The following is a 27,895-nucleotide window of genomic DNA, read 5'->3' on the forward strand; positions in this document are numbered from 1 at the left end:
TCGCACGGAGCGGGTCCATCCGCAGCGAGGGGCCGCTCACTCCCGCGGAGCCCGCCAGAGGGCAAAGCCCCAGATAGACAGCAAATAGGGAGGCGGCTGGCACCTGGGGAGGCCGAGGCGGGAGGATCGCTGGAGCCCAGGAGTTCGAGACCCGCCTTGGCAACATAGTAAGATCCCCCGCTCCAACCTCCCACCATCTCTACAATAAATTTAAAAATTAGCCGGGCGTGGTATCAGCACTTCGGAGAGGCTGAGGTGGGAGGATCACCTGAGCCGGGGACGGTCGAGGCTGCAGTGAGACGAGATGGCGCCACCGCACGCCAGCCTGGGCGACAGAGCCCAGACCCCGTCACAGCAAAATTGAAGGAGGCGGCGGTTTCCTTCCGGAACCACTGCAGATCAAGTGCAGGGAGCTGTGGAACTCCCGGGCACCCAGCCCTCGGGGCCCTGCACCGCCAGCCCTAGAGCTGGGTGTTCCGGCCCGGAGGGATAGGGGTTTGCAGGGTGGTGAGCGCTGAGGCTGCCCGCGGGGCGAGGGAGCTGCCGGGGAGGAGGCAGGGAGGCTGCACGCGCAGCGGGGTCCCGGCTTTGTCCCAAGCAGTTCCCAGAAAAGAGCTGAGAGGAGCAGGAGGGAGAGGAGGAGGAGAACCAGGCCGGGATTTTCCCGCCTGGGGTCAAACCAAAGCAAACAAACCAAAGTGATGCGTCTCGCAGGTGCCTTGCTTCTGCCCCTGCCGCAGCTGAGATTTGAAGGAAAGGCTCTGTGCCGAGTCCCAGCGGGGGTTTTGTAAATGCTGCGGAATTGGTCTCTCACGGTTCACAGAGCAATCGCCACACTTGCTTGGCCTCCTGGAAGGCCTTACTCTCTTTTTATAATTAAAAACAATTTTTTTGGACGGGCTCGGTGGCTCACGCCTGTAATCCCAGCACTTTGGGAGGCCGAGGCGGGCGGATCACCTGAGGTGGGGAGTTGGAGACCAGCCTGACCAATCTGGAGACCCCGTCTCTACTAAAAATACAGAATTAGCCGGGCGTGGTGGCGGCGCCTGTAGTCCCAGCTACTCAGGAGGCTGAGGCAGGAGAATGGCGTAAACCCAGGAGGCAGAGGTTGCAAGTAAGCCGAGATCGTGCCATTGCACTCCAGCCTGGGCAACAAAAGCGTAACAACGTCTCAAAAAAAAAATTTTTTTTTTTGTAGCAAGGGGGTCTCACCATGTGGGCCAAGCTAGTCTCAAACTCCTGGGCTCAAGTGTTCCTCCAGCCTTGGCCTCCCAAAGTGTTGGGATTACAGACATGAGTCACCGGGCCCAGCCAGCCTTACTGTTCCGAATGGTGTCACATCTTTGTGGACTGTTGAAAATGAGGTTGTTTTCCTCAGTCTCCTAGAAGCCCCAAAATAGCCATACAGATGTCCAAGCAGTTCTGGTTTGATTATCAAGGAGCATGTATAAAATAGCTACGTGTGAATGGGGTCTCTGCAAATGGAAACTGGCGGGGGAGGCTCGGGACTCAGAGGTCTGCGGGAGAAAGTGCATAATGAACACAGACCCATGGCCTCTCCCCGTGTGCCAGGGCATCCTCCCACATAGGCCAAAAGTGCTCTGCAGAACAAAGTACTTTCGGTCCACAAAATGCCTCCCAGCTCTTGCCTGCAAAGGGAAGAAAGGATAGCTGAGGGTCATTAAGCAGAATGCCAGGAGATTTATGGAAACCCCCTCTGATAGCTCAACCTAATTGCAGCTCCCTCCAGCGTGCGAAATGCGGCTAATGGACAGCTGCTCCTGCGGCTCTGATGTTGCTGGACCTCCTCAGCACTCAGCCCAGGGCAGCCAGGAAGAATGAATAGTGATTCAGAGGGATAGGAGGAAGCTGTGTGGCATTTCACAGATACTTATTGTAAAACTGCTGGTGGCCATGTCTTCTTTTCCTATCAGAGCTAATGAGTTTTGATATGTGAACATTTCTTCTCCTTCATAGGTAATGTGTTGATTTGGCACTTTAATCTTAGAATAATCATTTCTAAAACCAACCCAACTGCTTTTCTCTACCATTTTGGCCTTAGCAAACAGATGAGTCTGTAGACTTGAGCATTGCTTGGGCACCATCTGTGTTCAGGTCAGGCAGGGGATGCTGGTGGCTGGGAAACACAGAGGATGGAAGTGTCTTAGGTGCACAGGAAGGGGTGGGGTCAAGGCCACAGGGGGTCGGCCCCTGGCAGCAGTCCGGGAGGGCTTCGTGGAGGAAGGGAGAGTTGAGTGATAAAGCGGTCCCCAGGTAAGGGGGAAGAGCATCCAGGGAGAGGAGACTGCTTCTGGGAAAACCAGAGGCATCACCTTGCAGGGGCTGGTATGGTGGTGGCTCAGGTGGGAGGAAGAGAGACCCCAGGGAAAATAACAGGTTCCATTGACAGGAGGCCTGCTCCGGTGGGGAGGCGGGCTGGTGGTGGAGCCATGGCTGCAGGCCAGAGGGCTGCCTGACCAACAGGTGTGTTGGCCAGGGTCCTTGTAGCAAAAACAGGGAGCTGAGGACCTCATGGCCGATGAACAGTTCCCTAGAGAAATGAGTGGTAGTAGCTGCAGGGGCTGCTTCCTGGTGAGGGCTGCCTGGCCAGAGCATGGCCTTACATGGGAGGGTGCTGCCACCTGGTGACCCTGCAGGGACCCTGTGTGGAGGGAGCCGGGGGTGGCATGGGGATAGTTGCCTTGCTCTCCTGCTTTCAGCCTCCTGCAGCTCCCCTCAGTCCCCGCCCTGCCACACAAGGTCAAACCCACCAGGAGTCAGAAGGTGAAGGGCGAGGTCCCAGGGTGAGGCGCAGGGACAGGGAAGGTGCTGCCTGCTGCAGTGTGAGACCTGGGAGCATCTGGGAGCTGAGGAGGCCTGTAGCAGGAGGAAGACAGTGGCAGGCAGTGACAGGAAGGGAGGGCCAGCATGGGGCGGCAGTCCCAGAGCTCGGGCTCCTTGCCAGGCCAACCTCTGTGGCCTGGGGGGTGGAGGTGGTAATTGCTGTCATATCATAAACACGTCAAGCTTACAGTGAAATGTCTAGTGTGGCTTGGGAACAAATGCATGTGCAGGTATTTGAGTATCTGCGCTTACCTAATCTCAGGGAGCAGGAAAACGAAAGCTTACCATGTAAACACATCAGCAGTGGGGCTTATGTGTGTCTCCACATTGGAACCCCCAAGACAGAGACTGGAGGCAGAGTTGATTTCCAAGCCCAGAGTGCTGGGCAGCCTTTGGGTTTTATGTCTGCTTACTTGGAGCTCAGTGATAGAAATCTAGGCCCCAAAAGAGGAAAGGACTCTTGTGCATAACTGGCACAGCCGAGGAGTGCTTCAGGTGCAGCTGGATCCAGGCATCCTCAAATAGTGTGATTAGGACTCCACTTTCCTTTCTCACCTTGGCTTGGCTCTGCCCTGCTCTGTGTTGTTTTCAGACGAGGTGGGGCCCCAGCAGCTCTGGTCCCCTTGACATGATCCCAGAGAAGAGTCAGCCCTTCCCTCCTGGGTTCTACACTGTCCCCTAAGGGACCTCAGACTGGCCTGATGGGAGGTCTCAAGCAGGCCATGTGAAGGGCATTTCACAGGAAACACAGAAACGGGAATTCTGTAAGGTCAGCGGAGCTCTGAGCCGTTCTTGGGCCTGTTTTTATGATCCTCCCTCTAAATGTAGCTCACACTTCCCTGCTCCTGTGCAGGCACCTGGTGAGGGGTTGTCATGGTCTCCTGCCACTCATGAGGCTGTCAGATACTACCTGTGCTGTCCCTGCATTCTCAAGCTCCAAATTGTCAACTAAGAAATGGTCATTTAAAAAGAGAAAAGTGAGGCTGGGCACGCTGTCTCATTCCTGTAATCCCAGCACTTTGGGAGGCCGAGGCGGGCGGATCACCAGAGGTCAGGAGTTGGAGGCCAGTCTGGCCAACATGGTGAAACCCTGTCTCTACTAAAAATACAAAAATTAGCTGGCAGTGCTGGCGGGCACCTGTAATCCCAGCTTACTTGGGAGGCTGAGGCAGGAGAATCTCTTGAACCCAGGAGGCGGAGGTTACAGTGAGCCAAGATCATACCACTGCACTCCAACCAAGGTGACGGGGAGACTCCATCTCAAAAACAAAAATTGATTTCTGAAATGGTTTTTTCCACGGGCGGCGCCATCAGTGATCCTGCCTGTTCCACTCTGAGGTCGGTCGTGAGCTCTGTGACATTTCACTCTCAACTCAAGGCTTTTTTCTTTCATTTATGGCCATAGTCCAAATGGTTTCACAGATAAAGAAATCTACAAGCCCAATCGTGGTGCGAGAAAAAAACTTTAACACTCCGTCGTTCAGAAGGAAATCAGGAAGAGGAATTTCTCCTTTGAGACTAAAAGAAAGTCAGCTTTAACCAGTACATTGGGGGGCTGGATCGATGTGGTAAACAAACCAAAACATTGTTTTTAAATAAACAGAAATACATTTTTTCCCCTCGACAATGAACTCATTGTTTTTTTTGGGGTGGGGGTGGGTGCACAGGATTTACTGTTTTGTTTTTTTTTAACCCAAAGAGAAGGAAAACACTTTCCTTACTCCTGAAAATGGTGAGTTTGTACATTGCCCCTTTATGTGGAGCAGTGTCATTTCAGCAACTACAGATCAGTGAAGCGGAATCTCGTCCATCAGAGGCTGGGCTCTCAGGCACCAGGACCAGGGGCTTTTCTTTTAATAAGGGAAACCTCTTCTCTGTGGGACCCAAGGCTTTGGATTCCTCAAAGCCTGGAAGCTAGAGCTGGATGACAGGTTTGCATCAGAGCAAATTTCTTGAGGCAACTTCAAAGTGACAGGTTTTGTTGAAGAAAAAGCTCTTCGTGGGGTAGTTGGGAAGATGGTTGGACCCTGTGTGGGGAGCAGGAGGAGGGGAGAGGGGAAAGAGAGGCGAGAACACGCTCTCTGCTGTCACTCTAAGAGCTCCAATCCCATCGTGGGCCGGACCCTCATCCTCATCGCTTAGTGAAGCCTGATCACTTCCCAAAGGCCCCACCTCCTGGCACCGTCACTCAGGACCCCAACCCTTTTTTGGCACCAGGAACTGGCTTTGTGGAAGACAATTTTTCCATGGACTGGATTGGGGGGATGGTTTTGGGATGATTCAAGCGCATTACATTTATTGTGCACTTTATTATTATTACCCTGTAATGTATAATGAAATGATGATACAACTCATCATAATGTAGACTCAGGGGGAGCCCTGAGCTTGCTTTCCTGCAACCAGACAGTCCCATCTGGTGGTGACGGAAGACGATGACACCCGACGTGTGTTGCTGATGTCCAGTCTGCTCTGTGATCTCATTTTGGTCGCTGTCACTGCAGAAAACCCTGCTTCACAAAGACAGGATGTTGGAAATGGAAGTGGGCTTTTCAGTGCTTTGGGGACAATCTCAGGAGATTCTGCCTTGACTGTAATCCAGAATGTATGGAGATTTGAAGTTGTCGCAAACATACTTTGAAGGCCACCACATGCGGCTGTATAATTGAAGTCCATCAGCTCACTTGCCTTGATAAAGCCTGCCACTGCATACGGCTTCGTTGTCACCTGCCACTCACTGATAGGATTTTGATAGGACTGTGCGAGCAATTGATTTATGATGGTTTTTGTGCTGTCAAAACTCTCTGCTAATGTTCATCTGTATTTGCAGCCACTCCCAAGCACTGGCGTTGCCGCCTCAGCACCACCTCAGATCCTCAGGCATTAGTTAGATTCTGATAAGGAGCGTGCAACCCAGATTCCTCGCATGCGCAGGTCACAGTAGGGTTTGCGCTGCTATGGAATCTAATGCCACTGCTGATCTAACAGGAGGCGGAGCTCAGGCAGGCATGCTCACCCGCCCACCTGCTGCTCGCCTCCTGCTGTGCAGCCCAGTTACTAACAGACAGGTGCTGGTCCGTGGCCCAGAGACTGGGGGCCCCTCCTGTCACACAACCAAACTGGGTCCACTTGCCCTCAAGCAACAGAAGCCAAACACCAAAGCACCAAGTTTTGGCTACAAGAAGGCTTTATTGCCAGTTGATTGACATGGAGACTGGAGGAAGTCTTCCTATCTGTCTTCCTGCTGGCCTTGCACCATAGATGTAAGGGAGAGATTTTGAGGGTGGGGTTTTGGGGCTGGACAATGATTGGCTGGAAGGAGGGGGCTTTATTGAGTCCCTCGGGCACTCACTGTTGTCCTACATGCTGCTTCGTGGGTTGCATGTTTTAAAAAAATGTTGGCATTAGCAGGAACTGGAAGTGGGGTTTTTGACCCTCTGACATCAAAAGGTGGCTCGTGGGTGAGTCAGTGCACTCTGCAGACTAGTCAGCCACGTTGGCTCCAACTGGTCCCTCCTAGCAGCCCACTTAGTTGCAAATAGAAGGGATTGTAGCAAATTGTCTTCTTCTCCACTGTCCTGCAAGATGAGCTCAAGAAATTTTCCTGGTTAACAAATCCTGTGTAATCCTGGGGCAGGTTTCAGTACCATCCCGTTAGGGATTGGGGCTTCAGCATATGAATTTGGGGGGGTACACTTCAGCCCATGGCAAGCTGGATACTTGTGCTCCCTTCCTCGAGATGAGAATGTGAACACACAGAGGCAAAGCAGCCCATACGAGGTCACAGAGAGAGGGTGCCGTGGAGTCAGAACGCACGGCAGGGACCCAGTCCCTAGGACCCTGTCTCTGAGCCCCAGGCCCCGTGCTGAGCAGCAGGAGTCACTGCGCGCCTCTGCTTTGTGCTTTGTGACCACGCGTCATGGCCAGGCTGGGGTTTTCCACCCTCTGTCCGTTATTCCCATCTTAGCGTGAGGTCAGAGGCCTGCAGGACTTATTTCCTGGCCCCCACAGGATGAAGGAGGAAACCCGTGGGAACTAGCACATGGCCCTGAAAGCAGCCTCTCCTTGCCCTCATTGTCCATCAGCACAAGACACTCCCACCAGCACCATGACAGTTTACAAATGCCTTGACAAAGACCTAGAAGTTGCTGCCTTTTTCCTAGAGATTTCCAAATAATCTGCCCCTAATGTGCATGTCAGTAGAAGTCAGTATAAGTGGCTGTGAGTGCAGCTGCCCCAGCCCGTATGCTGCGGACTCTGGGTGCACTGCTGAGGAGTTAGCCCTGGCCCAGTTCAGGAAAAGTGGCTGCCTAATGCCAGCAGCTGGCCTTTGCATTCTTTCCTGGGTGAAGCCGAGAACCCTAAGGGGCTAAGTGCCACTGTGAGAGCCCGCTGCCACCTGCATCCAGTGGGTAGGGTGTCATTTCCAGGTTTCCCGCCAGTGCTGCAGCAAATATCCCTGTAGGCTGTAACTCGTACACTTGCTGGCATTTTTTTTCTGTGAGATGAATCTTCAGCCGCAGGATTGCTGAGCTGAGTCTAAAGGATTTCAAAGTTTTATTTTCAATTTTTTTTTCTCAATTGTCCTGTAAGAGGGCAGAACTACTTTACTCTCTTCCAGTGGCAGATGAGAGGTGCTTCTCAACACCGGCCCAGCCCCAGGGATTATCCCTCACTTTAGTCTTGGCCAATCTGAGACGATCCATGAGGGGAGCTGATGACTCACTGTTTTCCAGACATTTCTTTGGTGGTTGTTGAAGTTGAGCGTGTCTTCATGCTTACTGGCCGTTGTTCTTCCAGGAACTGTCAGTTACTGAGCTCTGTCCTTAGATTTGTCATCCAGTAAAAACTGATCGGCAAGAGCTCTTTGTATATTAAAAGAACTACTTTTACTATTAATGCCTGACAAAATATTCTCCCCATTGACTTGATGTGCTCTCCATAGGTATAGTCATGAACCACATAAGCACATTTTGGTCAACAACAGATTGTATCTAACAGTGGTCCCATAAAATTAGAATATCACATTTTTACTGTACCTTTTCTATGTTTCGATGCGTTTAGATGCACGAATACTCATGACTGTGTTGTCGCTGCCTGCATATCCAGCACGGTGCCGTGCTGTACTGGAGCCATGTAGCGCAGGAGCCACAGGCTACACCATGCAGCCTAGGTGTGTCGGAGACTGGACCATCTAGGCTTGTGGAAGTACCCTCTATGATGTTCTCATAACAATGAAATCACCTAACAATGCATTTCTTGGGATGTGCCCCTGTTGTTAAGTGGCACATGACTGGTGTGTTGCTTTTTGTTTAAAGTCTGCATTTTAACGTCAGTAAAGAGGCACAGTTTACACTTTACATACCCATATATATATATGTATGGGTGTATGTATGTATTTTTTGCAAAAGGGTCTTACTGTGTCACCCAGGCTGCAGTACAGTGACATGATCTCGGGTCACTCCAGCCTCCACCTCCCTGGCTCAAGCAATCCTTCCACCTCAGCCTCCTGAGTCGGTGGAACCACAGGTGCGCACTGCTGTGCCTAATTTTTTAAAATTTTTTGTAGAGATGGGGTCTTGCCATGTTGCCCAGGCTTGTCTCGAACTTCTGGACTCAAGCGATCAGCTCGCCTCAGCCTACCATCATGCTGAGATTACAGGCGTGAGCCAGTGCACCTGGCCTACATGTATTTATTTTTATTGTCATATTTATCTGGTTTTTTTAATGACTTCTGATTTTGTGGCATGTTTAGAAAGGCTTCTCTTGTTCCAGGATTATAAAAATAGTCACCTATACTTTCCTTGAGCATCTTTATTATTTCACTTTTCAGCTTTAAATTTTTGTTTCATCTGGAATTAATTTTGGTCAAAGAGTTCAATAGGGGTACAATTTATTTTCCCCCAAAGAGGCGGGACAGCTGTCCCAATATAATTTACTAAATAGCCTATCTTTCCTCTGCCAATCGGAAATGCCAACTTTACCATAATGTCTGCAACTTAATCTCAAATGGTGGAGCAACAAACATATTTATAGTGTATGTGTGTTGAAATTAAAGCAAATGTGGGGAAATGTTAGCATAGCAATTATTGAATCAAGACAGTACATTTGGCCTTCGTTACCCATGGGTTCTGCATCTATCTGCCCATTCAACCAACTGCAGATTGAAAATATTCTGGAAAAAATATTTTAAAAATACAATAAAAAATACAAATAAAAACCAATATAGCATAACAGCGATTTCCATAGCATTTACATGGTATTAGATATTACAAGAAAACGAAAGACGATTTAAAGTATATAGATGGCCCGTGGAGTTTATATGCAAATACTTGACCATTTTCTCAAGGATTTGAGTCTTTTCAGATTTTGTTATCTTTGGGAGTCCCGGAGCCAGTCCCCTACAAATACTGCAGGACGACTGTGTATGGAAGATCATGACACCATCCAGTTTTGTTTTCACAATAAAATTGTGTTTAGGCCAGGCGCGGTGGCTCATGTCTGTAATCCCAGCACTTTGGGAGGCCGAATCACCTGAGGTCAGGAGTCCGAGAACAGCCTGGCCAACACGGTGAAACCCCGTCTCTACTAAAAGCACAAAACAAGATTAGCTGGACGTGGTGACGCATGCCTGTAGTCCCAGCTACTTGGGAGGCTGAGCCAAGAGAATCGCTTGAACCCGGGTGGTGGGGGGTTGGCAGTGAGCCGAGATCATACCACTGCACTGCAGCCTGGGGGACAGAGCGAGACTCTGTCTCTATTAAAAAAAAACTCGTGTTTAAAAGTCTAAAAGAAAAGGAGCGTTAGAATGGAGATACAGTCTCTACTTTCAAAATGGATGGTTGAGCAAAAGTTCATTTCCTGCAGAAAGACCTGGCGGGTGTGGCCAGGACAAGCAGAGAGCTGACAAGGAAGGCAGAAGGCCGTCAGGCAGGGCTTGCACTGCAGGAAGCTGCTCTGGCTGTCCCTGAGTAGAGAAAAGAGTTGTGATGTGTGGACATGGGCCTGTTGGGGGCCTCCAGCTCCAGCTTGAATGACTGTTGCCATTGATGTGCAGGAGAAACCCGTGGGAGCCGCTGGCCCCTGGGGACAAGGGTGGTGGCTGAGCCAGCGGGAGCGGGCAGCTGGCTTATGGCGAGGTGGCGGGTCTGGGATAGGCTGCGGCCTTAGGGTTGGTGGTGACCATGTACCAAGGCACACGGCTGGCTTCCCTCTCACCTGCAATAGCTGGGGCACGGCTCACTGCCCTTCTTCCTCCTGTCACACCAGTCACACCGAGAGAGGGCCCTGCACGTGGTGACAGCATGGGCTGAACCGACTCCATGTGGCCAAGCACCAGGGACACTCCTTTACCTCCTCAGGAAGGCTCAGCTGCAGAGGAGCAGAAGGAAGAACCGAAGATAAGAAGAAGGAGAAAAAGTTGGAGGAAGGGCAGGAGTGGAGAGTGGGCCCGCCAGGGAGGGAGAGGGAGATCGAGCAGCCAACCCTGCCCGCATCCCCCACCCACACCCTAGCCCCTTCCCAGCAGAATTGGTGACACTTTTCTTCCCAGTGCCTTTCACATTTCCAAAGCAGCTCAGAATTGCTCATAGATAACAGGTTTGGGGTTTCTTCCTAATGACAAGGCTCCTGAGAACAGAAGCAGCTGCCATCTGTAGGGTATTCATCATCCTCCTGCAATGGGGAAATGAGTCATTTTAGCATAAAATGTAAAACTGCCATGAAATTCAAATTGCAGTACGTTGACAAGAATTATAATGTTTGCAGAAAGTCTCATCTAGGAGGCTGATGTGGTCCTGAGGGAAGCCCCCTGTTACCTGAGAGAAACGGCTGCAGTCACCAGCAGGGTCTGACCACGTCTCCCAGGGTGGACAAGACCGAGGCCGCCTCTTAATTTTTTCCACCATTTTTGCTCCTGGACATTAAATAAGACAGAGAAAGCAGGAAGATGGAGACAGAGAACCCCTCCAGATAAGAGTCATCATCCAAGAGAGTATCAGCCGAGTGGGCAGAATTCTTGCCAGTATAGTTGACTGTGCGTGGGAGGGGAAGTTTCTACGACCTTCTGGAAAGAGAATATTGTCTTAAAAGGGCCACCAATGATACCCTTTGGTCATTCCAAAATGACCTCTCTGGGCTTGAAGCCCCTGTAAGAGGTGAAGGCAGCTGGACTTCCTGGGTCCGGTGGGGACTTGGAGAACTTTTATGTCTTACAAGAGGATTGTAAAATGCACCAATCAGCAGTCTGTAGCTAGGATTGTAAAACGCACCAATCAGCGCTCTGTAGCTAGTAAGAGGATTGTAAAATGTACCAGTCAGTGCTCTAAAACACACCAATCAGCACTCTGTAAAATGCCCCAATCAGCATTCTGTAAAATGCACCAATCAGCAGGATCCTAAAAGTAGCCAGTTGCAGGGAGGATTGAAAAAAGGGCACTCTGATAGGACAAAATCGGAACATGGGTGGGGACAAATAAGGGAATAAAAGCCGGCCCCCGCCTCACCACCCCCTAGCCAGTAGCTGCGTTCATTTCTGCACTGTGGAAGCTTGTTTTTTTGCTCTTCGCAATAAATCTTTCTGCTGCTAACTCTTTGGGTCCATGCCACCTTTAAGATATGTAACACTCAGCTGGTGCGGTGGCTCACGCCTGTAATCCCAGCACTTTGGGAGGCTGAGGCTGGCGGATCACGAGGTCGGGAGATTGAGACCATCTTGGCAAACACAGTGAAACCCCATCTCTACTGAAAACACAAAAAATTAGCTGGGTGCGGTAGTGGGCGCCTGTGCTCCCAGCTACTGGGGAGGCTGAGGCAGGAGAATGGCGTGAACCCGGGAGGCGGAGCTTGCAGTGAGCCGAGATCGTGCCACTGCACTCCAGCCTGGGCGACAGAGTGAGACTCCATCTCAAAAAAAAAAAAAAAAAAAAAAAAAAAGATATGTAACACTCACTGCGATGGTCCATGGCTTCATTCTTGAAGTTAGAAAGACTGTGAACCCACCCGCCGGAACCAATTCCAGACACATCTGGTCAATCTAGTTCCAGATCCAGGGAAATGAATGCCCTGGTGGCAGGAGGGAATAACCATTCCAGCTGATAGCAGTTGTTCAAATAATAGCAAAGGCACATAGAAAGTGTGTTGCCGAGGTGCAGTCTGACAGTTGCTCCAAATACAAATTTTGCCTCGAAGCTCCTGTAAGCCATGGGTTGTACTCAAAAGCTCTACATTCTTTGTGCAAAGGCTGGAGAAGGCAGCGAGAGGGCCACATGCGGGTCTTTTCTTAGAGTGTGGGAAATGAGGCTGTCATCCCTTTAGGTGGCAGGGTGGCTCGGAGCCTCTGTGCCCACAGCAGCCAGAACGAGTTCCCCTTGGGGTCATGGACCTGGTATCTCAGTTGAGCACATGGTCATTTTCACCAAGGCTGCCTGGTATTGTGTAAAGTTAGTGGCCTGTGCACATGAGTGCCCCAGGCCCTTAGGCAGCTGCCAGTGTGGCCTGGGGCTTCCCTGTTGGGAGGGAGCCACCCTGCACCTGTGGGTGAGTCCTGTCCCCTGGCAGTCTGGCAGGCAGGTGTGGCCCATGGCAGGGTGAGTCCCTGGCATGGATCTGCTGGTTCCCCAGGTGAGAGTTTCTATGTGGCCAAAGGTCACCAGGAACTGACAGCCAACGCTGAGCAAACCCGAGCTCAGGGTTCATGTTGCCCGAGCAGAACCTGCTGATGTGCTCTGCAGGGAGGCATTTTTCTTGGTTGGCTGACACTCCCTGGAAGGAGGCACGGGCCAGGCCAGTGTGCTCAGCAGCACCCTAGAGCACTGCTCAGGGCAGACGCGGGGGCTGAAGTGTGGGGTCAGTGTGCTCCCGCCAGGACCAAACCCAACGCTTCCTGCCTCCTCCCTTCCTGCTCTCAGGTGGGGCTGTTGTTGGGGAAAGAAAGGCAGGAAGGACAGTGTGGGAGGCTTTTACAGGGCCAGACCTGGGAATGGGGTACAGTGAGGGGTGGCACAGGCCACCTGGCCCCACTAAGGGCCAGAGGCGAGGAGAGACGTCCGACTGTGCCCTCCTGGGAGGAAGGGGCGCTCTGCCACATGGCACCCCAGGCCCTTGGTTATCTGCGAGCATGGGCTGGGGCTTCCCTGTGGGAGGGAGCCATGCTGCACCTGTGGGTGAGTCCTGTCCCCTGGCAGCCTGGCAGGCAGGCGTGGCCTGGGAGGAAGGCACACCCTGCCACACGGTGTCACCACTGGCTGGCAACTGTTGGGGAATTTACTGAAGCAAGTGCAAGACCCCCACCCTGCCACAGCAATCACGTGCCTTTGGTGAGGCTGAGCCTGGCCCCTGGGACCCCACTGACCTCTCCTGGCCTCACACTACATGGAGTTGTATTACTCCTCCACATTTCAACCAAGACGACTGAGAAGTTGGCCTGTAGCAGGCACACATGTGGAAAAGAGGAACTGAAGCCATGCGGGGGCTTCTCCTTCAGAGGAGGTGGCTTCGTCTACGTTTTCAAAGCAATGGCCACTTCACTGCATCCACCTGCGTGCCATGTCCTGGCTTTGATCATTGACATGTGCCTGGCTTTGCTGCTCTCAGCTTCTGACCTCTGCAGGCTGTGTCCTCAGACTTCCTTTTGAAGAAAATCGCTGAAGCTTTTGGCCTCACTTCTTCCAAGACGCAGCTACAGATACTCTCCAGGCCCAGCTGCCTGTTTCTCGGGGCTGGGCCACTGGCTTGGGTTTGCTCTGCTTCACCAACGCCATGTGACTCTGAAGGGCCTCACTCACACCAGGCCCAAGCACTGGCTTGGGGACAGGCCAGGCTGGCATGACCCTGATTCTGCAGATGGCATTTTTAGTGACTCTGCTAGTAACTGGTTCCTGAGATAACAAAGCCACTGACACAGGGATGACAGATGGTTAACAGCACCTCCCGAGAGCAGGCCTGTTCTGAACACTTGACCTGTGACAGTGCATCCATGCCACGTGGCTGCTCGGTGAAGAAGATGCTATCATCATGGTCTCTGCAGTTCTACGATGGGGACACTGGGGAGAGAGGAGTGGCTGTGCTGGAGCATGCGTGGATGGGCGGGGAAAGGGAGGGCGTGAGCCTGGTGGTCTAGCACCATATTGCCCCACTCCGCTTTCCTCCAAGGCTTGGGTCTGCACGGGCTGGAACCCTCCTTCTCTGGGAGGGTCACAGCCCTGTCCTGTGAGAGGTGGTGCGGATACCTCCTGCTCCTGAGAGAGCCTGGCCCTCCGTAAGGCGTCAGGGAATGGATCCGCCATGCCAGCCCAGTCCTGTGCCGCCAGGGGCCTTTCTAGAAGATGGGAGTGCAGGCATAGGCTGCCCGCCCAGCTGCAGAGTTCCCTCCTCAAGTGTACCCTGGAGTAGGGAGGGAGGAGCCTAGGGCACTCATGGGCTCATGGGCTCCAGGTCCCTTGGCTCCCTGCCACCCTCATGGTGATCTGTCCTTGCCATTGCACTTCAGCCTGGGCAACAAGATCGAAACTTCATCTCAAAAAAAAGTGTTTTTGTTTTTTTTTAGAGACAGGGTCTCTCCATTTTGTGCACCCAGGAGAGACTGCAGAGTCCCAGCTATCCATAGAGTCCGCCTTGTATTTGCAGATTCAACCAACCACGGCTTGAAAATATTAAAAAATGGCCAGGGGAGGTGGCTCACATCTGTAGTCTCAGCACTTTGGGAGGTCAAGGTGAGCCGATCACTTGAGCTCAGGAGTTCAAAACCAGGCTGGCCAACATGGTGAAACCCTGTCTCTACATAAAATATAAAAATTAGCTGGGCGTGATGGCAGCATGCACCTGTAGTTCCAGCTACTCGGGAGGCTGAGGCAGGAGAATCGCTTGAGCCTGGGATGGGGAGGTTGCAGTGAGCCGAGATGGTGCCACTGCACTCCAGCCTGGGCGACGGAGTGAGATTGCCCCAAAAATCAACGAAAAATAATAATACATGGGGTGGTGCGGGAGCATGGAAAATGGGAAAGGTTAATGGGTACAAAAATATAGTTAGATACAATGAATAAGATCTAGTATTTGATAGCACAACAGGGTGACTATAGCCAGCAATAACTAGTTGTACATTTTAGAATAACTGAGGGAGCATAATTGGAATGTTTACAACCTGAAGAAACAATGAATGCTTGAGGTGATGGATATCCCATTTACTCTGATGTGATTAGTACCGCTGCATGCCTGTATCAAAATCTCATGTACTCCATAAATATATACACCTACGTACCCATAAACATAAAAATACAAACTACAGTGTAACAACTATTTATACAGCATTTACATTGTATTAGGTATGATAAGTAACACAGTGATGATTTAAAGTCTGTGAGAGGACTGCACAAGTTATATACAAATACTCTTCTATTTTATGTAAGGAAATTGAGCATCTGTGAGTTTTAATATCTGTGGAATCAAATTTTGGGTCCTGTAACAAATCCCCCGTCAATGCCAGGGGTTGATTATATATATCTCTGGCTACACATGAGGCCTTGTGCATGTGCAGAGGAGACGTGAAACCTGAAACAATTTGCTGGAGCACATTTGTACACTGCTGATCTCCAAATGCATTCCCCAAACCACACACAGATCCACGGGCAAAGCATGGAGGCCTTAGTGGTTAAAGGTGTTTAAGTACATTTGACCCATCATTGGCTGACCACATATGCTAACCCCACATATGCTAACCCACAGGCAACCACTAGGAAGCTAGACTTGAAAATAAAAACAATAAAAACCCCAAACTGAACAGAAGCATCAGTGGCTGCACACTGAGGTTGAGACTGATTCTATAGGATTTGTTCAGTGAAGTCACTATAACAGAAATAGGGGGTAAGGGGAAGGAGCAGAATCCAGAGGTGCTACAATGTTAACTAAAGTGTCCAGTTTTTAAAATTATGAGACATGCAAAGAAGCAAGAAAGTGTGATCCCTATTTGGGTAGTAAGTGGGGAGGAAGCTATCAGTAGACACTGTCTGATGGGGCCCAGATGTTTGAATTTGTAGATAAAGATTTCAAAGCAGCTATGATAAAATGTTTAAAGACCTAAAGGAAACCATTTCTTTTTTTTAAATTTGATTTGACTTTTTTTTTTTTGGAGTGACACAGTCTCACACTGTCACCTAGGCTAGAGTGCAGTGGCGCGATCTTGGCTCACTGCAACCTCTGCCTCCTGGGTTCAAGGCTAGAGTGCAGTGGCACGATCTCGGCTCACTGCAACCTCTGCCTCCTGGGTTCAAGCGATTCTCGTGCCTCAGCCTCCTGAGTAGCTGGGACTACAGGCACCTGCCACCACATCAGGCTATTTTTTTGTATTTTTAGTAGATACGAGGTTTCACCATGTTGGCCAGGCTGGTCTCGAACAACTGAGAGATGATCCGCCTGCCTCAGCCTCCCAAAGTGCTGGGATTACAGGCGTGAGCTGCTGTGCCCGGTCCGTTTTTAAGAAACAAAGTATGAGAGCAATGACTCAGCAATACAGACTATCAATAAAAAGGTATTGTAAAAAAAAAAAAAATCAAATGGAAATTCTGGAGTTGAAAAGCACAATAACTGAAATATTTACTAGAGGGGTTTAACAGCAGATTTGATTTTGGCAGGAGAAAGAATCAGTGAACTTGAAAGGGGATTAATAAAACCCATCCAAATTGAAGAATAGAAAGAAAATGAATACAAATAACTGAAAAACAGACCTAAATTTGGGACTCATCACGCATACTAAACACATGTTCTCTCCCAGAAGGAGAGGAGAGAGAAGGGAAGAAATATTTGAACAAATAATAGCAAGAAAGTCCCAAATTTGATGAAAAATACACCAGTGAAGCATGACAAACTTCAAATGGGATTAACAGAAAGAGATCTATAGCTAGATGCATACGGAGTTGAAGGACAAAGATAAAATTTCAAAACAGCAAAGAAAAAAAAAAAGAACCCATAACCTTATCACATACAAGGGAAGAACTATGTTTAACAGCTGTCTCAAGTGAAGAAGACATTAAAATGACATATTCAAAGTGCTGTAGGAAAAATATTTATTAACTAAGAATTCTTTAGCTAGCAAAACTATCCTTCAAAAGTGAAGCCAAAATAAAGATAAACAAAAATTGAGGAAATTCAATGCAAGCAAATCTGTCTTATAAAACATACTAAAGGAAGTCCTTAGGCTGAAAAGAAATGACATCAGAAGATAACCTGCATATAACCCAAGCATACTAGAAAATATCTATATTTCTTTTTTTTTTTTTTTTTTTTTTTGAGACAGAGTCTTGCTCTGTCGCCCAGGCTGGAGTGCAGTGGCCGGATCTCAGCTCACTGCAAGCTCCGCCTCCCGGGTTTACGCCATTCTCCTGCCTCAGCCTCCCGAGTAGCTGGGACTACAGGCGCCCACCACCTCGCTCGGCTAGTTTTTTGTATTTTTTTAGTAGAGACGGGGTTTCATCATGTTAGCCAGGATGGTCTCGATCTCCTGACCTCGTGACCCGCCCGTCTCGGCCTCCCAAAGTGCTGGGATTACAGGCTTGAGCCACCGCGCCCGGCCCTGAAAATATCTATATTTCTTATATGCTCTATACAGATATGTTCTAGTATGCTTTTAATTCCTTTATTTTTTATTGCTTCATTCTTACTTTTTTGTTGTAATTGGTTGCTCTAGGAATAAAAAGAGCAATAAAGGAGAAAGAAAAACAAAAAAGCCTGAGTTATATAATCATTAAATAAATAGAGAAGTGGCAGGAAGAAATTAAACCATATGAATAGTTAGATTAAATGTAAATGGATTAAACACTCCAATCAAAAGGCAGAAACTGATAGTAATAAAACAAGATCCAACTATATGCTTTGTATAAAGAGACACCGTTTACATTAAAAGACACAAATACCTTAAAACTAAGTAAGAATGAAAAAATATATACCATACAAACAGAGACCATAAGAAAATTGTAATGGCTATTCTAATATCAGTTAAAATAGACTTTAAGACAGAAAATATTGCTAGAAACAAAGAGGGATATTTCATACTGGTCATAAGGAAGATATAGCAAGTATAAACATACATGTTCCTAACAACAGAGCTCCAAAATATGTAAAACCCAACTGACAGAATTGAAAGGAGAAAAAGGCAATTCAATAAGAGTTGGAGACTTCAATACTCCACTCTCAGTAACTGAGAGAACTAGACAGAAAACAAGCAAGGATATAGAAGACCCAAAGAACAGCAGCAACCAACTTGACTTCTCCTCTATCTATAGAACACCCCACCCAACAACAGAATACACATTCTCTTCAAGAGCACATGCAGCACTCTCCAGACAGACCTTGTACTCGACCACAAAAAAGGCCTCAATGAAGAGGATTCAAATAACACAAAGTATGTTTTCACATCAAAATAAAATTAATTAAAAACAATGGGAAGATATTTGGGAAAGCCCCAAATATTTGAAAAATTAAAAAATTACTTCTAAATAATTCAGGGGTTAAATCACAAGGAAAATAGAAAATATTTTGAACTAAATGAAAATGTAAAAATATCAACATTTATAAAATACAGCTACACAGTGTCTAGAGGGAATTTATAGCTTTTAAATGCCTATTTTAAAAATATCTGAAATCACTAAACCAAACTTCCTCCTTCAAAAATTAGAAAAAGAACAAACTGAACCCAAAGCAAGAAGGAAATAATAAAGACTAGCGCAAACTCCACGCAATGAAAAACAGAGAGTCAATAGAAGAAAATAGATGAAGCCAAAATCAATTCTTGTAAAGCTTTCTGAGGTTAAGTGTACTGTCGTTATGTAAGAGAATACCCTGGTTCTTAGGTAATATGCGTCATGTCTTCAACCTGATGCTCAGATGATTCAGAAGAATACTGTTAGGGGCAGAAATGTTTATGTCCCCTAAAATTCCTAACCCCCACTGTGGGTGCATTTGGACAGGGGGTCTCTAAGGAAGCAACTGAGGTTGAATGAGGTCCTAAGGGTGGGCACTGAGCTGATAGGATGAGGATCCCCATGAGACACCAGAGGGCGTGTCTGCTCTCTCCATGTGCATGTATCAAGGACGGGCCACTGAGGACAGAGATGATTGCTGTTTACAAGTCAGGAAGAGAACTCTTAACAGAAACTGACCATGCTGGCACCTTCTAGCCTCCGCAGCGATGAGAAAATAAATGACAGCACAAACTGCAAATTTTCCAAGGAAGCATCTTGGACCTGATTTAAGCCACTCGGTCCATGGTATTTGGTTACAAGAGCCCAAGCTGACTACCCACCTACCTACCTACCTACCTACCTAGCGTGCACTGCACAGGTAGAAAATTGGCAACACTCAGGGAGTCTAGGTCAAGGGCAGAAGGAAGTTTCTCTGTATTATTCTCGCAAATGCTGTGTTATTGCAACTAAGTGTGAAAATACGCTAAAAAAATAAAAACTAACCCTTCTCCTGCCTGGGTGGTGGACACTGAAGTTGCTGGGCTGTGATGGGCCGAAGTCAATGCTCTCCTGGTTCCCTGACTGAGGTGAGGGCCTTCGGTTTAGTCCCGTCCTCCCTGCACAGGGTTCTTTGCCTCTATCCCACCAAGTCGTCAAGATGGTGGACGCAGATCCACTTTCTGCTTCTTCCTGGTGCCTGCCCTGTGTTTCCTGTGGTCCTCCTTGGAAAGGCCACAAAAGCGTTTCAAGAGGACTCAAGTCCAAGATGCTTTCTTGGAAAATTTGCAGTTTGTGCTGTCATGAATGTGGCACATTAATGGTTGCTAAAACTGGGGAGCAACTCCTCAAGGCTTGGTGGAAGCACTACAACTGAGTTTAAATATTCAAAAACGTAAGAACCAAATCCTGTTCCCCAGGGGCAGCAGCACTGGATCCTACTGAGCAAACTTCCACCCTCCTCCCTGGGCCTATCAAGAAACCAATGGGCAGAGCGCAGTGGCTCATGCTTGTAATTAATCCGAGCACTTTGGGAGGCCACGGTGGGCGGATCACTTGAGGCCAGGAGTTTGAGACCAGCCTGGCCAACATGGTGAAACCCTGTCTCTACTAAAAATACACAAATTAGCCGGGCATGGCGGCGCAGTGAGCCGAGATTGCCCCACTGCCCTCCAGCCTGGGTGACAGAGCGAGACTCCGTCTCCAGGAAACAAAAAAAACAAGCCCTGGGACTCTTTGGTATGTGTCCTCTACTAAACAGCAGGCTGCAAAGAAACTGAATTTTGCGGCCGGGCGCGGTGGCTCAAGCCTGTAATCCCAGCACTTTGGGAGGCCGAGACGGGCGGATCACGAGGTCAGGAGATCGAGACCATCCTGGCTAACACGGTGAAACCCCGTCTCTACTAAAAAATACAAAAACCGAGCCGGGCGAGGTGGCAGGCGCCTGTAGTCCCAGCTACTCGGGAGGCTGAGGCAGGAGAATGGCGTAAACCCAGGAGGCGGAGCTTGCAGTGAGCTGAGATCCGGCCACTGCACCACTGCACTCCAGCCCGGGCGACAGAGCGAGACTCCGTCTCAAAAAAAAAAAAAAAAAAAAAAAAAACTGAATTTTGCTTTAAAGCACTTGGTTTCAAATGCTTCTGAAAGCCCTGAGCTTCCCACTACAACTGCAACCGCCGCTTGGTAGGTATTTCGAGACTGGGGCTGCTCCCTGGGTCTCAACCTTCGTCCTTTCCACTTGGTTCCCACTCATCCTCAAGCTGTCCTTATCCAACATGGAAGACGCTCATTCTCAGAAGTGCTCTGAGAAACCTCTTGTCCTCAAGGTCCTCTCTGGGAACCCCACTGCCGTCATTCCAGCCGGTTTCTACCACACCCCCTTTGACAAGAACTGAAGAGCTGCTAGGGTGAATACTTGGCAGGCCCCTCAACACTCAACAGCAGCAGCATACTGGCCACATGTCAGTTTCCACATTTTCCTTCCTTCTCTGTTTTTAAGGGGGTATAAAATGACTTATACCTGCATATTTTCAAATCCACTTAAGACCAGGAGATGATATGTGGACAAATAGATCAAATTACCTCAAAACTTTACGGTGACAATCAAGCCAAGGTACAAACACGCTAAAATCACCACCCGTGCACTCACCTCTTCCTCTTTTTCCGTTGTCGAGTGCCAGAGGAGGGCAGTCCACGTGGGGGCTCTGCTGCGTCTCACAAGGCCCATTTCTCTCATGCACCAAGTGAAAACCCGACACATCTTCCCTGCCTGGCATTGTGCCAGTAGGCAGAAAACTTGGTGCCACAAAACTCAATTTTTAGTCTTTATTGGCATGTGATTTCCTAGACAACTGTGGACACAATTACCTCAGAATGGCCTATGCTACAAAGGGAAGGAAGGGAGTGTCAGAATGTGGAAGGCTTGTCGCAGTTGGTTACAGATCTCTCTTCTGAGCACCTCGTTTGTGTCAACTTCTGGCTAACCTGAGTGAACACCCATCAGCTGGGAGAAACAAGCGCTAGGGGGCACCTTCATGGCCACTGGTAAAGAAAGCCCTAATTATCTACAATAGAAATGGCAAACACTTAAAAGTTTTATCCATTTTAGTTTTGAACTAGAAATCTTCCAAGTTTAATATATACCTTCTTAGTGAATTCCCCCGCCAAAAACAAACAAAAAACCCCAACCCCAAACCAAATGGTATTCCTCCTGCATCTTGGGCAATAGCTCCTTCACTGTTGAGTTGTTCCAAAGAAAAACACACGAGTAGGTAAGAGTCAAAAATGCCACTGAGTTTTTGCTGGGATCACATTGATCAGGAGACAACAATGTGGTTCTGTAAAAACCAGCACATCACAATGGGTCTTCCCCTACTCCATCATCTGGGGAAACCCGGGTAAGCAGCCTGGGAACAGAGTGCCGGGTCACTCTCTGTAGGGCTGCTGGGCGGGCAGCCACGGTAACGTGTCCCGGGATGCCTTGGGTTTGCTTTCTGCAAACTGCACAGAAAACAGCGTGGCTTCCTATCCAGTAAATGGTTTTCAAACTGCAAGTCAAGGCAAACCGAAAACTTATTCCCCATCTGCCTGCTAGGTGGCCTTCCGGCATCTGCTGCCACATCCCTTCCTAGCCAACTGCTCCCGGTCTAGACGGAAGCCACAGTGTCAGCGTCTGTGTCTCCTCACCTGAGTCATCTCCATCTGCACGGTGCCTTGTGTACTGCATCAAGTATCTGCTCAGAGGTCAAGAGGAGGAACTGACTCACGTGGCGTTAGTGGATGTTCACTAAGCCTTTGTCGAGTAGAGTGTTAGTATAGGGGAAGGGCAAAAACAGAATTCTGCCTTGAAAACTTCGCCATCTGAATGAACTCACTGCCCATGCTCAGTGCTGTGCGAAGATGGTTAGGCACAGAAATGTCCCTCGGAAGCAGCGCTAGGTATCTACACCTGACCAGATGTTCATCACATACTAAAAGGCAGGGGGACAAACAACAGACTTACTGAGTTCTGTCCCTTTCACAATACATTGTTTCCCTAATTTATTTAAATGAAAACAGTCTTACTTAGGCCTTATATATGTGTCTGTGTTTACAATAAGGACACATTTAAAACAATAAAAAACTCAACCCCTACATCATACTACACATAAATTAACTCCAAGTGGATCATAGACATAAATATAAAACAAAAAATTCTGAAACTTGAGAAATCTTGACACTTTGGGCTAAGTGAAGATTTCTTAGTGAAGATGTAACATCTCAGTGAAAATATAACAAAAGCACAATCTATGAAAGAACAAACTGATATAAACTAGACATCCATCAAACTGAAGTCAAGCGAAATGAAGAAATGTTTACACAAAACCCTGTATGCAAATGTTTATAGCAGTTTATTAATAGTCTCCCAAACCTGGCAACAACCCAAAAGTTCCTTAACTGGGAATGGATGAACAAGCTCTGGTACAGCCACACAATGGAGTACCACGTGGCAATAAGAGAGAACCTGCAACATCATCCACGAATCTCAAATGCATCACGCTGAGTGAAATAAGCCAGACTCAAAGGCAGCATATCGTAGATTCCATTTATATGATGCTGTCAAAAAGGCAACTACAGAAACAGAAGAGATCACCCTGCCGGGGGCCGGAAGAGGATTGAATACAAAGGGGTACAAATGATTTGAGAAGACTGTTTGATGTAATAACTGTGGTAAATAAACAGTATGTGTTTGTCAAAATCTGAACTATACATTTTAAAAACAGTAACTTACTGTATGTAAATTATATCTTAATAAAGATGAAACAAAATAAAATCCACATAGATGGATTCAATCCACAGAGATGTTTACTAAAACACTATAGCAATAAGCTAAATGCCAAAAGGGGTGGTAGTTAAGTAAGCAGGGTATCCGCAATGGAGTATTTATGCTCATTAAACCCATTTTCTTCCCCCAAATGTGGGTGACATGCTCTTTACCTGGGGAATAAAACCATATACAAACGGTTCCTCACGCACGTGCGTACACACACACAGGAACGCAGCGTGCTTCCCCACACAGGGTGTTTCCCCATGCAGGGGTGTGTGTTTACCTGCAGGGGACGTCTACCTGCTGTTTTCTCCCACTCTGTCTCCAGGTCCTTCTGCCCCACTTCGATCTGAGCCCTTCCGATGAGCACGGCCCACCCAGCCGTGCGTGCTGGCCAAGGGGACAAGAGTCCGCATGCGACACCAGATGACGAGGTGGTGGGTGATGCTGGTGATAAGGATTTGTGTGCAGAATTTTAAAACAGGATTATAAAGCTGCAGGAAACTAGAAAACAGGGGGGCAAACAGACCAAACCAGCACTTTATTTTAAAAAGTTTATTTCGGAGATTTAGAAATTTGAGATTTTTAATAACAGCAAAAGAAATTCAGTCACACCGAATGATTAACAGAACATAGTGGTGTATTATCTAAACAGAAATCGTGCTGATGTGCCATAATAAATTGTCTATTAGTAAAAAAATACACTTTAGGGCACAGCATTGTATCACAAATTACAGTAGGGATACTTTGCAAGAATTTAATCAAACTAGAGAATTCTGAGTAACTGTATCTTTTAAATGCAGCACTTAAAAATGTAACAACTCTGTGCATCCTTTTTCTTAAAAAAAATGACCTTGCATGTGTCATAGAAACGCTGCTTTATTGCTGCAGAGGTCAAAGTTCAAGGCTCAAGAGGTACAGGAGAGAATACAAAGGTAGCCTTTAGAAACTTGGTTTTGTTTATGTATAAAAAAGGTAAAGTTTATAAAAGTTAATTTACAAACCAAGAACAAAAGTGGTATGCACGCATTATATACAAGCATCCTTAAAACATCAAAATTTTCAGATGCATAGCCAGAAAGAATGGAAAACAACCACTGCCCCTTGTCCAAAAAAAAAAAGAAAAAGAAAAAAGAAAAGAAAAAAATCCCCAAATCACACCACTATTTTCTTCTGGGTGATAACACATTTCTGAAACCACCAAATGCACAATTTACTCAGTCTTTGTCATGATACAGTATCTCGATAATGCACAAAAGCCATAAAAACTTAGTAACATACAGCGAGAATGAGCTAAGAATTAAGAACATGAGGGTAAGGCATTCCTGCTGGTTAGTATGTTTGTGGTAATATGGTGAAGTTAGAGATCTTCATGAAGAGGCCATGGAACCAGTCTCACATGCTTCTGTATCCTTCCCTGTGAAAAATGTGTTTTCATACACAGTAAGTCATTGTCTTCACTTCACCCTCCCCCAGTTATAAATCCCCTTGCTATACATTTCTGTTAAATCCACAACACTGGTTATATATTCCAGGTGCATTTTAAAAATGTGTGCATATTACTTCATGCATAATAAAATAAAATGTGTATGTATGCTAGGCCAGGGCCATAGTAAAGTTTGAAACAGTGTACTTTGGAAAGAACAGACCTCAAATGCACCCCCATTTACTGGCTGGTATTTTAACGGAAATCAGTATGTGAAGTTAAGCAGTGACGATAAAAAAAAAACTACAAAAATCACAAAGCAAAATATCTTTGAACCTCTAGCCAATACCAATAGTCCCGTCAACCACAAACACACAGCGTGTAGCATGTTTTCTGACCATGGTTCAGGGGCATGCTCACTAATCTTTATCAGTTCAAACAAATGCTTCATACTAACGAACTGTAGTATCAATTCTAAAAAAGGTATAATACTTGATAGAGTGGTTCCATTTAGATTAAGTTTAATCCAGTTTCACATTATTTAATCAAGTTCCTATATTTCAAGAGTTAAAAGTGGTCAATAAGGACAGAAACACAGTTTGCTCCAACGAGATAATTTGGATCTCCAGGAAGACACTTGTTTTGCCAGGTTTTAGGATCACCTATGAGAGAAAAGAAGGTGATGTCATTTACAGTTGAGTAAATTGCTATCTGCAATGCTTTGCAATTATAGGGCAAATATGTACATTTAGACATAATTTTCTTCTGTTTCTTCAGCATATTGTATTTGTTATCAAAACTCACTGCTTTATTTCAATGCACACCTGCTGGCACCTAACAATTTCAAAGGTGTTTCACACTTCTATTTAAAAAAATATTTAAAACTTTCTTTCCAACTCACACCATTAAGAACAGTTTTTTTGTTTTTAAAACTTTCAGACTTCTCCTTTATTACATTATCAAGTGCACTGACTTTTCAAAAAACGAATACAAGTGAGTGACGGCAATCTTATGTCTGGGACAGTTCCAGTTTGCCCGAGCCCACATAATTATCAGTAGCAGTTTTTTTTTTTTCCACTCTCAAAAGTCTGGAGGATAATTATATGATCACCTATTTGAGCTGAGAATGAGGACACATTTCCCATACTCAACTATAGCCCAACAAATGAAACCCAGTTCTGCAGAATCTAGTTCTTGAAGACTGTCTTTCCCCTTGCAAAAAACAAACAAAGAAACGAGACTGCGCCAGAGCTGCTCAGCTCTGATTCCAGTTGTACAACAAAATCAATCACGCAGCTTCAAAAACTCACTGACTGGGTGTTAGTTAGATCTCAGGATTTAAGTTTTTAATAAGCTCTTGGTGATTTCTATTAAATGTGAAGAAGGCAGGGACAAGTATATGTCTCTGTGGTATCCAAGCCAAGCTGAGAGTCACAACTGTGGATTTCTGCTTCCCTTACAGCAATAGCTCTCAAACAGGAACGGCCTGCCCCAGATGGGGCATCTGCAGACAGTTTTGCTTGTTACCTCTGGCATCTAGGGGTAGAGGCCCATGGAAGCTGCTAAATATCCCACAATGAACAGGAGAGCCCCTACAATAATCATTGGGCCAAAATGTCAACAGTGCCATCTGAGAACCCTGCCTACAGTATGTTAGACATTATCTAAGCAATATCTGGAGCCAAAAGAATGTCATTTTTCCAGAAAATGCGGTACTTGTAAATATGAGGAAATATATATTTACAAGTAATTTTTTTCTTTGGTAACATTAAAATATGCTCTTGCTATGATCTTTATACCACAAACTTTTATTTCATACTGTACCAAACTAAAACTAAATAATGCTCGTCTGATTTATCAAAGATTTGGAAGCAGGACTTTAAATCAGGTTCGCTTAAAGTGATCTACACCCAAAATAAAATCCTAATTGTTAACTGACTTAAGTCACTCAAGGAAGGGAGAAATGTGAAAATGCAATGGAAGCTTTGACATTATGATCTTAGGAGCAAAGAGTCGTTTACAAATAGTGTATAAAAGAAGCAATTCAGAGTGTTACACTGAAAAGCCATGGCCAAGTATGATCACAATGGAAGATCTTTTTAAGTTTCTCTGGTATACATACTTTGTAGATTAAGAAATTAAACAGGCCAGGTGCAGGGGCTCACGCCTGTAATCCCAGCACACTGGGAGGCCGAGGCGGGTGGATCACGTGAAGTCAGGATTTCAAACCAGCCTGGCCAACACGGTGAAACCCCATCTCTACTAAAAATACAAAAAATTAGCCGGGCGTGGTGGCGCACTCCTATAATCGCAGCTACTCGGGAGGCTGAGGCAGGAGAATCGCTTGAACCCAGGAGGCAGAGCTGGCAGTGAGCCGAGATCGTGCCACTGCACTCTAGTCTGGGCGACAGAGCAAGACTCCGTCTCAAACAAAACAAAACAAAACAAACAAAAAAGAAACGAAACAACAGTAACCAAAAATATAAATAATTATAGAAAGGAATGAACTAATTTTAATAAGATAAAAATGCCTGTTTGTGTGGGACAATAATAATTCTCCCACTGCATCCTGAAAAATTGGACAGAATCAATCATTTTGAATACCAAGAAATACTCAATTATTTGGCCATATTATTAATTTTTTTTTTTTTTTTTTTTTTGAGACAGAGTCTCGCTCTGCTGGCCAGGCTGGAGTGCAGTGGCATGATCTCGGCTCACTGCAACCTCCGCCTCCCTGGCTCAGGCAATTCTCTTGCCTCAGCCTCAGGCGTGTGCCAACATGTCTGACTAATTTTTGTATTTTTAGTATAGATGAGGTTTCACCATGTTGGCCAGGCTGGTCTCGAACTCCTGACCTCAGGTGATCCACCCGCCTTGGCCTCCCAAAGTGCTGGGACTACAGGCGTGAGCCACCACGCCTGGCCCAAATTATCAATTTTTAAAAGGAAGAAACTCTTCTATCTTTCCATATTTATTTACAATATATGCACCATAAATAAATGTGGAAATACTGGTGATGCCTACAAGGCCACAGGAACAGAGGGAGAGATTTGCTCACACACAGCATGGGTAGCATCATCAGCCCAGGTATTAATCAACGACAGTCCCCAAAGCCCCCAAAGGACAGAGTGAAGACAGCATACCCGACGAGGAGTCGGATGATTTTAGAGCAAAAGACCAACCGTCAGGAGTCATGGACGCACAGTGTGGTAAGCGCAGCTCCACAGGCTTCAGGAACTTGAGGCCATGGGGACCACACATCACCAAGGGACTCAGCAGTGTTTCACCTGGAGTTGGAAAAGGGGATGGGCAGAGAGGTTGGATGTGGTCTTTCTTCTAGACCCCCGGTTTTCCTCACCCCGCTTCTAATTATAT

General features: G+C 47.0%; 1 protein-coding gene and 1 long non-coding RNA gene across 3 annotated transcripts in view; one reads left to right on the forward strand and one right to left on the reverse strand.

The window, feature by feature from the left end:
• On the forward strand, positions 1-2,029 carry LOC105516907. The gene is made up of 2 exons (XR_001002576.1): positions 1-167; positions 1,741-2,029. It is a non-coding gene; the product is annotated as an uncharacterized LOC105516907 (long non-coding RNA).
• Positions 2,030-23,634: 21,605 nt separating this feature from the next.
• The window catches only part of TJP1 (tight junction protein 1), a 274,337-nt gene continuing 270,076 nt past the window's right edge, over positions 23,635-27,895 (reverse strand). The window contains exons 27-28 of one of the 2 annotated variants that reach the window (XM_011949255.1): positions 27,724-27,807; positions 23,635-25,182 (exon numbers count right to left, since the gene is read on the reverse strand). In XM_011949255.1, the coding sequence (XP_011804645.1) occupies positions 25,088-25,182; positions 27,724-27,807 (179 nt within the window). In that variant the 3' untranslated portion in view covers positions 23,635-25,087. Of the gene's footprint in view, positions 25,183-27,663; positions 27,808-27,895 lie in introns of both variants that reach the window. The other variant, XM_011949256.1, reaches the window with a different exon arrangement.

The sequence above is a fragment of the Colobus angolensis genome, unplaced genomic scaffold (genome assembly GCF_000951035.1).
Source record: "Colobus angolensis palliatus isolate OR3802 unplaced genomic scaffold, Cang.pa_1.0 Scaffold294, whole genome shotgun sequence".
NCBI lineage: Eukaryota > Metazoa > Chordata > Mammalia > Primates > Cercopithecidae > Colobus > Colobus angolensis.